This window comes from Chroicocephalus ridibundus, chromosome 5 (genome assembly GCF_963924245.1).
Source record: "Chroicocephalus ridibundus chromosome 5, bChrRid1.1, whole genome shotgun sequence".
NCBI classification, from domain to species: domain Eukaryota; kingdom Metazoa; phylum Chordata; class Aves; order Charadriiformes; family Laridae; genus Chroicocephalus; species Chroicocephalus ridibundus.
Window position 1 is genome coordinate 55,892,516 of NC_086288.1, and position 12,025 is coordinate 55,904,540.

General features: G+C 38.4%; 1 protein-coding gene across 5 annotated transcripts in view; it reads left to right on the forward strand.

Annotated features, from left to right (window-relative positions):
* EVC2 (EvC ciliary complex subunit 2) overlaps window positions 1-12,025 on the forward strand; it is an 82,705-nt gene that overhangs the window by 37,318 nt on the left and 33,362 nt on the right. For all 5 annotated transcript variants that reach the window (XM_063335436.1, XM_063335435.1, XM_063335432.1 and 2 more), the window contains exons 10-12: window positions 838-1,162; window positions 4,652-4,891; window positions 6,912-7,087. In XM_063335436.1, the coding sequence (XP_063191506.1) occupies window positions 838-1,162; window positions 4,652-4,891; window positions 6,912-7,087 (741 nt within the window). The remainder of the gene's footprint in view (window positions 1-837; window positions 1,163-4,651; window positions 4,892-6,911; window positions 7,088-12,025) is intronic.

Consider the following 12,025-nt stretch of genomic DNA (forward strand, 5'->3'; position numbering starts at 1 on the left):
TATTTTGTAGGTCACAAAGAAATTCTTGTATACTTAATCTACACAGAGAAGCATACAGTGCTGTTCATGTAAATTGACACGCAAGGGCAAAAGCCACCTAATTCTCCAATCCAGATTTGAGTGCAGAATACGCAAAGCTATAGAACTTACAGTAGTTATGTACTATATGAAATGAGAATAATTATCATTCCAATTTAATTAACTCTAAAAATAAGGGAGAATGTATTCATATGCAATGTGGTATGTATTTCATTTTGTAAAAAATCTTGTATTTTCCTTTGCTTTTAATCTCTTTATTCTAGAACTCTGTTAATGTTCATGAGAGAGAGAGATATCAGCTATTTTAATTTATTTGTATGGGCACATAATCAACACGCTGTCCCCTCTTCCCTGCAGAGAAGGGAGTACACCAGCGTAGAATGCAAAGCAGTGATGTATTAGTGAAAATGGGTCAGTGAGTTTAGAACTATTTTACAAAGTCAGTGAAATTTACAGTCTGTTCAGATACTCACTTCATCTGCTTCCAAACAGAGGGGTGTTTTTTGTAGGAAGTTTTTGATTGCTTTTAAACTGAGGCAATGTTATGAGTTCCAAAGAAAAGCTTTCCCTTTTTCTGCCTAAAATGGAAATCCAAGAATGGACATACTTCGTTAAACTTGCTGTACTAAAAGTTGTCTTGCCTTGCTTTGTAATGAAGAATTACTGTCATGGTTAGTAAACTAACTAGATATTCGTGCACTTCTCTGACTGCCATTCACTTACCCAATATTGAATGAATCCTTGTTTTCTGATAGAAATTTCCTGTAATCTCAAACAGTCCTGATTGCCTTTCTGCAGCTTGGAGGTAGCCAGCCTGACACGGGCAGATGCTGATCTGGAGGCATATCGAATGCAGATATGTAAAGAAGTGATTGCTATGATGATGAAGAACATGGTCTTAAGTCACAGCCTCTTTCCTCATGTGGAGAAGAGGATGAGTTCAATTTTCAAAAAGCAATTTCTTGCAATGGAGAAGGAGATTCAGGAGGAGTATGAAAGGAAGATGGTGGCTTTGACAGCTGAATGTAATCTGGAAACTAGGAAGAAAATGGAGGCTCAACACCAAAAAGCGAGAAATGCAAATGAAGAGGCTGAAGAATTGATGAAGAAAATGAATGAAAAGGTAAATCTGGTATAAAATCAAGATACGTTGCATGATATGTGGTTCTATATAGATGTTTTCTGGTTTAGACTAGAATGGTGGGGTTGTCCTCATAGAAAAGTAAAGAGCTCTGGAGTCCTCAGCACAGGAAAGACATGGACCTGTTGGAGTGGGTCCAGAGGAGGGCCACAAAAATGATCTGAAGGATGAAAAACCTCTCCTGTGAGGACAGGCTGAGAGAGTTGGCGTTGCTCAGCCTGGAGAAAAGGCGGCTTCAGGGAGACCTTATAGTGGCCTTCCAGTACCTAAAGGGGGCTTATAAGAAAGATGGGGACAAACTTTTCAGCAGGGCCTGTCACGACAGGACAAGGGGTAATGTTTTTAAACTACAAGAGGGTAGATTTAGACAAGATACAAGGAAGAAATTTTTTATGATGAGGGTGGTCAAACACTAGAACAGGTTGCCCAGGGAGGTGGTAGATGCCCCCCTCAGGATCAGGTTGGATGGGGCCCTGAGCAATCTCATCTGGTTGGAGATGTCCCTGCTCATTGAAGGGATGGGGGTTGGACTAGAAGGCCTTTAAAGGTCTCTTCCAACTCAGACTACTCTATGATTTTAAGAGCAAAGCTATACAACTTAAATGTGTTCAAAAAATCAGATGTCATAATTAGGGTAGTTGTTACTAAGAAAATGGGTTTTACTACACCAGAAAATGAATTTATCTCAAGAGAATCTGTGACACCTGAAAACAAAAGGTTGTCATTACCCTGATTTTTTTGGTAGTCACTTAAACCCTTGCAAAGTCGTGTATTTTTATTTACTATATTTTACTGCAGCAGTTTCTACCAACTCCAGTCAGACACTGTGTAACGTATTTTGTACATTCAGAGCAGAACAAACTCTCTGCATCGTAAATCTTACAATCTAGGTAAAAAGCCTCCAATATTTTTATTCTTATTTTGAAGAAAATGAGTATATAAGCACAACCAAACACCGATTCCCTCCAAACGGAGTGAAGGCAAGCAGAGCAATCTAAACTTTAGGCAGAGCAGGGAGTGGAGTTTTCTTGGAAATAGCCTTTGGATAATACTGAGATAAATAATTTAAGGCAGAGTATGATTCTTTACAAGTTTAGAGTATCCCTTTAAGTAAAAGCTTAGTGCTTATGTGTGTCACTTTCATTCAGAGATCTCTGTCGAAATGGCTAAATATCATTACTCAAGCATTTCATACATAGTCACTAGCTGGAAATAGAGCGCAGGTCACCAGTCCAGCATCCCATTTTGTAAATTTAAACAAAATTACACTCCAGTCTTCCATGTCTTTTTTCAGTTATATTGAAAGTTTACAACAAAACTGTTTTCCACACCCCATCCCCCTCCTTTTTTTTTTTTTTTTAACTTCATGTGTCTGTAGAGGATTCTGTTAAGTTTTGAGTGTTTCACCTCCATAAGCTTAAAATGCTAAAATTCGAAAGTTAATGTTTCATGCTTGTCTAATGTTGTAACTCATATTAAGATGACAACTTGCTGCGAAGTTACTTGCAGTTCGTTACTTACCAGTGGGGCTTTGCTTCTGGAGGACAAGTGGATACATGGGCATGGAATGTGACGTTGCTGAGTTTCCAGCTGTTTCAGTTCAATTATAAAGACAAAATAAATTACGTGAGAGGTATAATCCCTTAGGCCAGTATATTCCTTGCTTGTTGATGCTCTCTTTGTAGACATTAGTTGAGTTTTTGGCCTTCTGTTGTTTGTTGGTTTTGGTTGTTTGGTGGTGGGTTTTTTTGTTTGTTGTTTTTTTTTTTTTTATTTAAAAAAAAAGCACTTTTATTTGCATATCACATATGTATAATTGCGAAGGACTTTTATGATGGTTCATGATTGCAGTTTTGACAAAAGAAGTATTTTGCTAAGTGTGACCCATCAAAGGTACTACAGTATGTTGAGATTCTCAGGAAGAACTTCAGTTTATCAGGCTGTTGTGTGGATAAAGTTCATGGCACAATGCTAGTGAGACATTTCAATTTCTTTGATGTATTCAGCCGAATTTTAAATTGTTAACTCTAGGGGGCTTTCAAATACCTGTAGGATATGAAGATCCTGAGCTAGAGGTGCTAGCAAGTCAAAGGAGACAGCAAGGAAGGGATACTTGTGGACATCTTTTTAAGGATGAGGTGAATTGTACTCTGGTGACAGAAGGAGCCTAGACTACACATCTAACACTTGGACTTCGCTGAGATAAATCCTGCCTTTGCAGAGAAAGAGGCCTGACTGTAACTTAGTGTGTGAACTCACACTAAATGTGCTCTTAGCAAAGTGTCTTTTGTTGGCACAAAATACATTGGTATTGGTTCAGTCTGGTTTATACTGGAAATCCTGAATGGTAGGAATCAAAGGTTTAATGGCAATCCAGTACCTACCCCGATCCATTTACCATTTACTAACATCTTGCTGTTCGCTTTCCTGCCTGTGAAAGGACCTGGTTTTGTACTTGCTGTGAAACCTGGTCCAAAAGGAAGTGCCAGAGTGCTAGGGATGGCCTCCACTTGCGCTCCTGGCAGCGGGTGTACTGACGTCCAGGAGACGGCAGTGAAAAACAGCCGGAACAATAACCTCTTTCCCTTCTCACTCAAACCACAAAATGTATATTCCCTGCCTTTTTGATGAATTATTTGCTGTCTACAGTGTGCCTCTTGGGAATGAAGGGTGAGGTGTGGGGGCCTCAGTGCAGAGAACAGTTCTCCCCAGATAAATAGTATGAAATTTAGAACAAGACCAATGTAACTACTGTTAGGTAGCTCTGCTGGCATAAGAAGCATTCTTTGCTCTGTAGGATTGTATGCTTTGATTCTATAATGAGTTTATGCCGTCTGAGATTAAAACTATGAATACGTAAATCCTACTGGAGAACTATGAAAAAGTATTTCTTGCAAAGAAGCTTTTAAATTAATGGCCATTTAATTCTACTCCATTGTTGTAAATCTAAAACGATGCTCTTGGATTAATTTGTAGAAACCAATACATGAAGTAGGTCACCAATAATAAGAAATTTTAGAGATTTGTAGGAGAATAGTTTTTTCTGATTTATATTGTTTTTAAAATGTATGCTTATTGTTATTTCATTGTTCTGACTTATATGAGTCTATTAAATTTTAATAGGATTTCAGGATTGATGAAACCTAAGAAATTAATTTCATATATAGTCTTTGTGTTGAATTTCATGCCTTTTTGTATAATTTATCTTAATGCTTCTAATTTCTAAGACGACTTCATTATGCCTTGGAAGTGTTATCTGGATTAGAGATTGACAGCTGTAGAATCCTTGTCATTCCAAACAGACAAAAACCATGGAAAGTGTACACTGATTTAGTATTAGCCTTCATTCAAACCTGAAATGATTGTGATCAGAGTATGCATAAAATATGTATGAGCTAGTAGCACCGATACTTTAAAATATGTTGAACGCTGAAAATCACTTCAGATTTATTTATTTCTCTCTCTCTGCAGCCTGCTGTAGAATACAGAAGTCTCCTCGAAAGACTTCACAGACTCGAGCAGGACCGCCTGAAGAGGTTCCTTCTGGTAAAGCAGGAAGAATATTTTGCAAAGGCTTATAGACAGCTGGCTGTTACGCAGAGAAAGGAGCTCCATAATATCTTTTTTACACAGATATCAAATGCTGCTTTCAAGGGAGAACTGAAGTTGGAGGCAGCTAAAACTTTACTGGAAGATTACTCTAAAATACAGGTAATAGCATGATAACTCCATTCCTAACCTAATGACAGAATACAAACCCACAGTAACTTTTGAGACATGTTTCAGGATAAATGTTATTGCATTTATAAACTAATTTTTTTAGGAATAATTAAAAAAAATACAGTGCCATCATTATGCACATCTAGACATCTGAGCAAATGTATATTGGTGCACACGCATAGCCTTTTTCTATAAAGGTGAGGTAGATGTATTTGCCATGATGTTATGTCCTTAGTGCTGACTTTTGTTCTCACGGGTAGTATTTCAAAAGCACCAAAGTGCTTAAAGCTTGTCTTTAGTCGGGGAAAATAAGGCTAGTAGCTCACCTGTGTGATGCAGAAGAAATAAGTTTGAAAACATGTCTACACCATGCAGTGGGAAATTGTGTAATATAAATCCCCAGTTTTGCAGTGAATATTTTGATATATCTGTACGTCTCGGGGCTCTGCTTAGCTCCTGAAAGCTCTGTTGGTGCAGCTCTGCCCTAAAGCCTTTCCCCACACTATGGTCTGAGAGCAGATTTGTGCTCGTGCAGCAAACTTCTGGTTCCAGGTCTGCCCTAGCTGGTGTTAATGGGGCCTTCAGCATAGAAACACAGAATCATTTAGGTTGGAAAAATCTCTTGAGATCAAGTCCAGCCATTACCCACAGATCAGATGCTGTCTAATGAATGATAAGTACCTTTGGAGGCCTGTCTCTATAGGCATTTTCACAACCCCGTAGGCATCAAGAGCTTTTCTGTACTTCAGAAGATGTACTGAGCCCCACAATCCAAATATGTAGATTATTGAAATTGTGGTATGTCTGAAGTACTATCGTTTTGTACTTTGAAAGGTTGAGTATCTAGCTTATGCTGATGAGGAGTATGTTCAGGGCTTTAGTTTTGGTTTCAGTTACATTTTAATCCTCTTGCAGCAGAACTGAATTGTTTCCTCAAGGTTTGACTTTTTTTTTTTTTTTTACTTCATTTGTGTTGGAAGTTAGTGTTCTAGATTACAATAATGTTGGGAATTGTTCTTCTGGCTGGTTCTTGAAGAAGAATGTGATTATTGTGGTTCCAGGGGTTGAGGGCTTGGAGGTTGAAAAGCAACATCTGGAAAGTAGAAGTCAAAACATGTAATGCCCAATCCTAAAACTAGATACACTGTCAGATCGCAGTACCGAAAAGGCACGCATGGGCCACTGTTAGAGATGCGGCAAGCACATATGCAAAAGACAGTTGAGCAGACAGCAGAAGATAGAGCAAGTGGAAGAAGTTTAGACGTGGGTCACCTAAGTATCAGACCTTATCTTGGGTATCTGATGTTACCAGAACATCTGCTGTAGAGTGCTGTGTGTCTGCCTCCAGTCTCTACCAGACCCATTTGTAGGTAGCTAAACCCATCCTGTTGGAAGCTGGAGCTTCTAAGGCAGTCTGTGTGCAGCGGGCTTGGCTTTCCCCACACTGTACTGGACTTCTCCTTGGCTTTGGAGTCAGTTTAGACACCCTTTGAAAATATTACCCTTTATTTACTTAATCATACAATACATTGTAAAGAAAAATGAAAGGGGGGAAAAAAAAAAGGGACTTGATGCCACTTACTGCTGTTACTGAACACATGCCATCTTCAGGTCCCAGATCAAAGCAACCTTTCAGACAGTGGATAGCTTTAAGCAGGAACAGTACTACTAACGCTGACAGAGTTGCATGTGTATTTAATTGTGGTACCTGATCAAATGACCTGTTAACTCAGGGCTCTTGTGAGGTGTGCTAACTATTCGGGAGAGTACACACAATATTGAGGTATTCAGGCCAAAAGCTCAGCGCAGTATTTATCTTGTTTTGTTGAAATAAAGGTAATAATTTGACATGATCATTAGAGTTAAGTCGATGCAAGCTTATTGTTTTTCACTTGTAAGAGCTTTTTAACTTTGCCCTGTTAATGGACAAATCTGTTCTGAAACCCACAGGTGTTAGCTGAAATTAACATTACATCTAATTAAATATATTTGTTCACATTCTTTCCTGTAGGGAGACATTGAAGAGCTAATGGATTTTTTGCAAGCTAGCACGAAATACCATCTGAATAGAAGATTTGCTTACAGAAAGTATCTTATAAGTAAGATACACTTGAGGGATTCTCAAGCTTCTGCTCTTATAAACGCAGCGGCAACCCAGATATCAAGTCTCATTAATAAGATGGAAAGGTAAATATCTCAGTTGTTTTTTTGACAGCCATTTGACTATGTTATCTCAACGACAGTAGAACAGTCTTCAGTCATCTTTTTGTCTGTTACCTAGCAGGAAAAGTTCATAAAAATGTTGTATTTTCAGTTAATTCTAAGAAAATACTTTGCAGCCAACGGCTTTGTTACTTACTATCCTCACAGACATGAAGGTGGGACTTTGGTGTCTGTGTCCGCTTTGTACAGCATGGAGATGGGTTGCTGGGATCACGTATAGTACCTGTTTGTAATTCTGCCTTCAGTGTGAACCAGACTCATGTAAGAGTCTGTGTCTTTATACATCCATTGTTCATGTAAATAGTCCTCAATCACGTGGGAAGTCCATTGCAACATGTACCAGTTAAGACTATTTGTCTGGGTTCTTTACCCATGAATACATGCATTTAACAGGAAAGAACAATTTTTATTCGCTTGTGATAGAATGTGTTTGAGGAGCTGGATGTACAGTCTCAAGCTGGGATGCATGAATATTTTGTAAAGAAAGTTGACAAAGTTTATAAATAATGTAACTGGGGAGGGTCTTGAGTAGCAACTGTTGCAGACAAATATATAAAAAGTAAAGTTCAGGTGAAATAAAAAGTAGACCTGGAAATGGACTGCTGTAATACACTCATTTAATTTATTTGGGATATCATACTGGATCCAGGCCAATTCAAGTACTCCATGTGAGGATAGTCATAGTCAAGGTGGAGAGATAGAAATGGTGACTTACCAGAGACATAGTTATTTAAAATTACATGTGAGAGAGACTTCTTGCTGCTATGCAGAGGACTGTGGTAGATCTTAATTTGCCATACAGAGAAAGCACTGAGGAGCATGTTGCTGCAGTACAATACATCAGTGGGTGGGAAAACAACCTAGCACTACTACTGTTGATTCTGTGCATGCAGCTTTATTTGTATATTTTAGACATCTATGTTGGTGTCAGTCAGTGGCATCATGTGCAGCATGTATTAATAGAACAAGTATGAAATAGGAAATGTGGTACCAGCCTTTTGGCATCAACAGCAAGAGACAGCACTGTAGAAATGTATGTTTTTACATTGTTGTTTTTCTTTCATGATGTGGACTTAACTTAAAAGTAGTTTAATATTAGGAAACAGGAAATGTGTTAAAAACTACCAAAGATTGTATCTGTTGATAAGATAAAGTAATTTACCTGGTATCTGCAACCTTTCCTTGCCTTTCTTTTTAATTGTCCTCTGTGCCGCCTCACTGGAATCACACCCTAAGTTTAGTTTCAAGATTTGTTGATCAGGGAGAGGTTCTTCAGGTATGCTCACACTGCTTTGCCTATTTTTCTAAAATCTGCAGCTGTGTGGTTCAAAGACAAAAATAAACCTGGCATAGGAAATATAATTCAGACACATCTTTCACAGAGAGTTCCTTTCCCTCAGTTCATGCCTCTCTTTGCAATCAGATGATAAGAAAAATTCTGAGATGTTTTCCCAGACTTTGTGCTTATGTGAGAAGCCTTCATGAGAAACTCTCAGCTGTGTGACCACTGCATCTGTGGCTCAAATCATTGCAATGAGCAACTGGGACTTCTCGAGCTGGAAAAATAGGTTCCACACATTGTTCGATGCCTGTTACTGCACCTAACAGTCACAAAATAGATCAACTACAAATCAGAGAGGAAACATCTAGTATTAGTAAACTAAAACCTCGAGGATCTGAATATATCTTAGTACAAACCCAGACGAAATTATGATCTATGCTAGCTGGGCTTGAACTTGAGTTTTTAATTAAAAAGTGATTTGGGGAATTTTACAAATTGGAGTATTAAAATTGGTGCAGCAGGAGAAGTCTGGTCCGATGAGCTGGTACTTTAAATTTGTTCTCGTAATATCCTCTTTTTCATTCTAGCATTGAATCTGCTTGTCTAAATATAGATACAGGTCTGTCTTAATCTATTGTGTCCAGCTTTAGTGTGCCTTAAAATTACTGTTATAAATGGAATTTTAAAATGCAGAGCTGTTTATATGGAGAAGAGAAACTGAGAGAAGATGTAGATTAGATATACCACAGATAAACAGATTCGGGGATACAGAAATGAGCAGGTAAACAATGCGGGTCTTTTAAAAATGGAGCTTAATAGGATGTTTAAAATTTATCGGACAGCAACGCAAGTTCAAATTAACATGAAAAAGATTGTGAGGGCCCAGAAATAAAGGTTATAAAAAGCAAAATAAAACCAAACCAATTTTAGGGAGGATTGTGAACATTTTAAATGAAATAGAGCAGCCAGTTTTCAAGCTGGGCTTTCTAAAGATAGTATTTAAATAAAACGTCCTGTTTGTCAAGACTGGCTGTGGGTACTCAGTGCCTTTTGGAAATGAAGTCCATGAACTGCAGTGCCAAATGCAGGAAAGCAAGTTTTAAAATATAATCCATAATGATAGATTTCAGGGATGTCTACCTAGGCTTTTTGTGTTTCCCCTTAAAGAATAAACAGGCAGGAGGGCGATACTTGAGGCAGTATTTATCTCAGGTTGTTCCAGCTATCCACAGAGTCATGAGGTTCTTGATGTTTTTGAACTACAGCAGCTGTAACTTGTTGCATCGTTTTTCTCTAGAATCATAGAATGTTTTAGGTTGGAAGGGACCCTAAAGATCATCTGGTTCCAACCCCCTGCCATGGGCAGGGACACCTCCCACTAGACCAGGCTGCTCAAAGCCCCATGCAGCCCGGCCTTGAACACTTCCAGGGCTTTGCAGTTTTGCTCGTTCAAAAGAAGCTTCCTTCATTCTTTGGTGTCTTAAAAACTGAAGCCAGTTCCGTATGACTCTCTAGGTATGAACAACTCAAGCTCCTTTATCAATTTCTCCCAAAATTTTAATTTTTGTAAGACCTCAACGTTTCCTTTGAACTGTGTTTTTAAAGTACGCAATTGATTATCTTTGACATGTAAGTTCAACGCAGAACGTCTTGCATTGGTCTCTTACTTATTCTTCTGAATAATCTCAATTTATGTGGACCTTGTTATAAGCAGAGTAGTTTTCCAAAGTTTGTCCTACCAGACATTTCAACAAGTTGATATTCGAAAGTGAATGTCTCCAGCAGTAATGAATTAGTATAAAGTTTTCTAATAAGCTCTTAACACCTTTTCTGCTTGTAGCACTTTGCTATGTAGAGTATTTATTGCTCTGAATTATTTACCTAAATCCTGATCTGGGTACTGGCAAGATGCCAGTTCAGACAATGAAATCCTGAAGTAGCTAAAGCAGAGCAATGTGGGCACTGTCTTGCAGGTTCCTTCTGTATAATGTAGTGATTCAGCCTCCATGCACATCCAGGCTGGTACAACTTTTCTGCTTTGTATTGATCTCCCTTATATTTTAGTGATGCTCCCGTTCCTTCTCTGGCTTTCATAAAACAATTTTCCTTTGCTGGGGTCCAGCATCACTTAGTTCTCCATAGCGTAAAATACGAACAACTACTTTTTACTTTTAGTGCCCTCGCTTCACATTTTCTCCTCATTTTGTTGGCTTTTGTTTAGTACAGAGATGTCAAGGTCTGCCTCTGGTTGACCTGTGATGCTGCTGCTGTTGGCCACACACGTATCAGCTCTGTTCCCTCCATGGTGCTCACTGCATTTGGGAGGATCTCCCCGTAAAGATCCTTGTCGTTACTGCAGTATTCTCCTTCATTAAAATTCTCCTTGTTCAAAGACATTAAACATGTGCCTGCACATTTCTTCAGTGATTAGACGTCTGGTATGCTAAGACCAAGCAGTTTATCATACAGTCTATATTGTCTCATTATCTTTCTCTTCTCCTTTTTTATTTCAGTTTTGAGTTTCAGTTCAAAGTCCTTTGGTAAGAGGACATCTTTTAATTCTAATACTGTAATTGGTTTTATACTGTATTTATACGAAACCAGAAATGAAGGTCTCTTGCCAGGATTGAGCCTTCTAGGATTTGCTGTAATATTGATTAATGGAAGTTGTCATATCAACTCCCATAGACGTCTGTGGTGGTAGGCGTTTTGCTCATTATTTTTGTTGTCTGGGATTTCTAAATAAGTAGATTCCAAATAAACAAATAGACAGGATTTACAATACTGCATCATTTTCAGTTTGAGCTGTGGACATATTGGATCTCTAAATAAATCAACGACCTGAAACTGAAATAATGTAAACTCTGGGGGCTCTCTAATGTTTTGGGGTTTTTTTCATCCTAAGAATAGGTAGGTATATATCATCTTGCAGTCATTCTGTGCTGCATGGCTTTTCCTGTATCTTTCATTTGCTGGGTGGTTCCAGCACATCTATCTTATTCTATTGCAGCCCCTTTTCACTGCTCTGGACAGGGATTTTAATTGGATGCAGCAAGCCTGGGTTTATTTCCTCAGTACAAGACAGGATGAAGGTGTTAAAAATAACATCTTTGTCATTATCTTGCCTCACTTCCTCACCATAAAAAAAAAAATTACCTTTTATTCATTAATTTTTTTGTCTTGGATTTGATCAAAATGGGGGGGCAGGATTTAGAGTTACCAAATATGGGTAGGAGATTGTTGATGCTTTGTTTTTTTTTTTTATCGTAACACTGAAATTTAACATTGATTGCTTTCAAGGCAAAAATGACTTGGCCAAAAGATCCAAGAATGATGCTGGTGGATTGCTCTCAAGGTACTGAGAGGTATTTTAATCCTCTTTGCAGAAGATTAAAGAAATGCAATAGATAAACATTGGAAGAGCTCTGCGAAAGGAGGCACTCTGGTTGACATAACAGTGTGATAAAGTAGATCCGAGTTTCTCTCCAGTGCATTCATTATTTAGGGCATAATGTTTCATGGCTTGCCTGAGATACTTGTGGATGCTTGAGCAGTAGATGGAGAGGTGTGAATTGTGGTATCTGTCTGCCACGGTTACAGTGCAGTGGCTGCAAATAAAG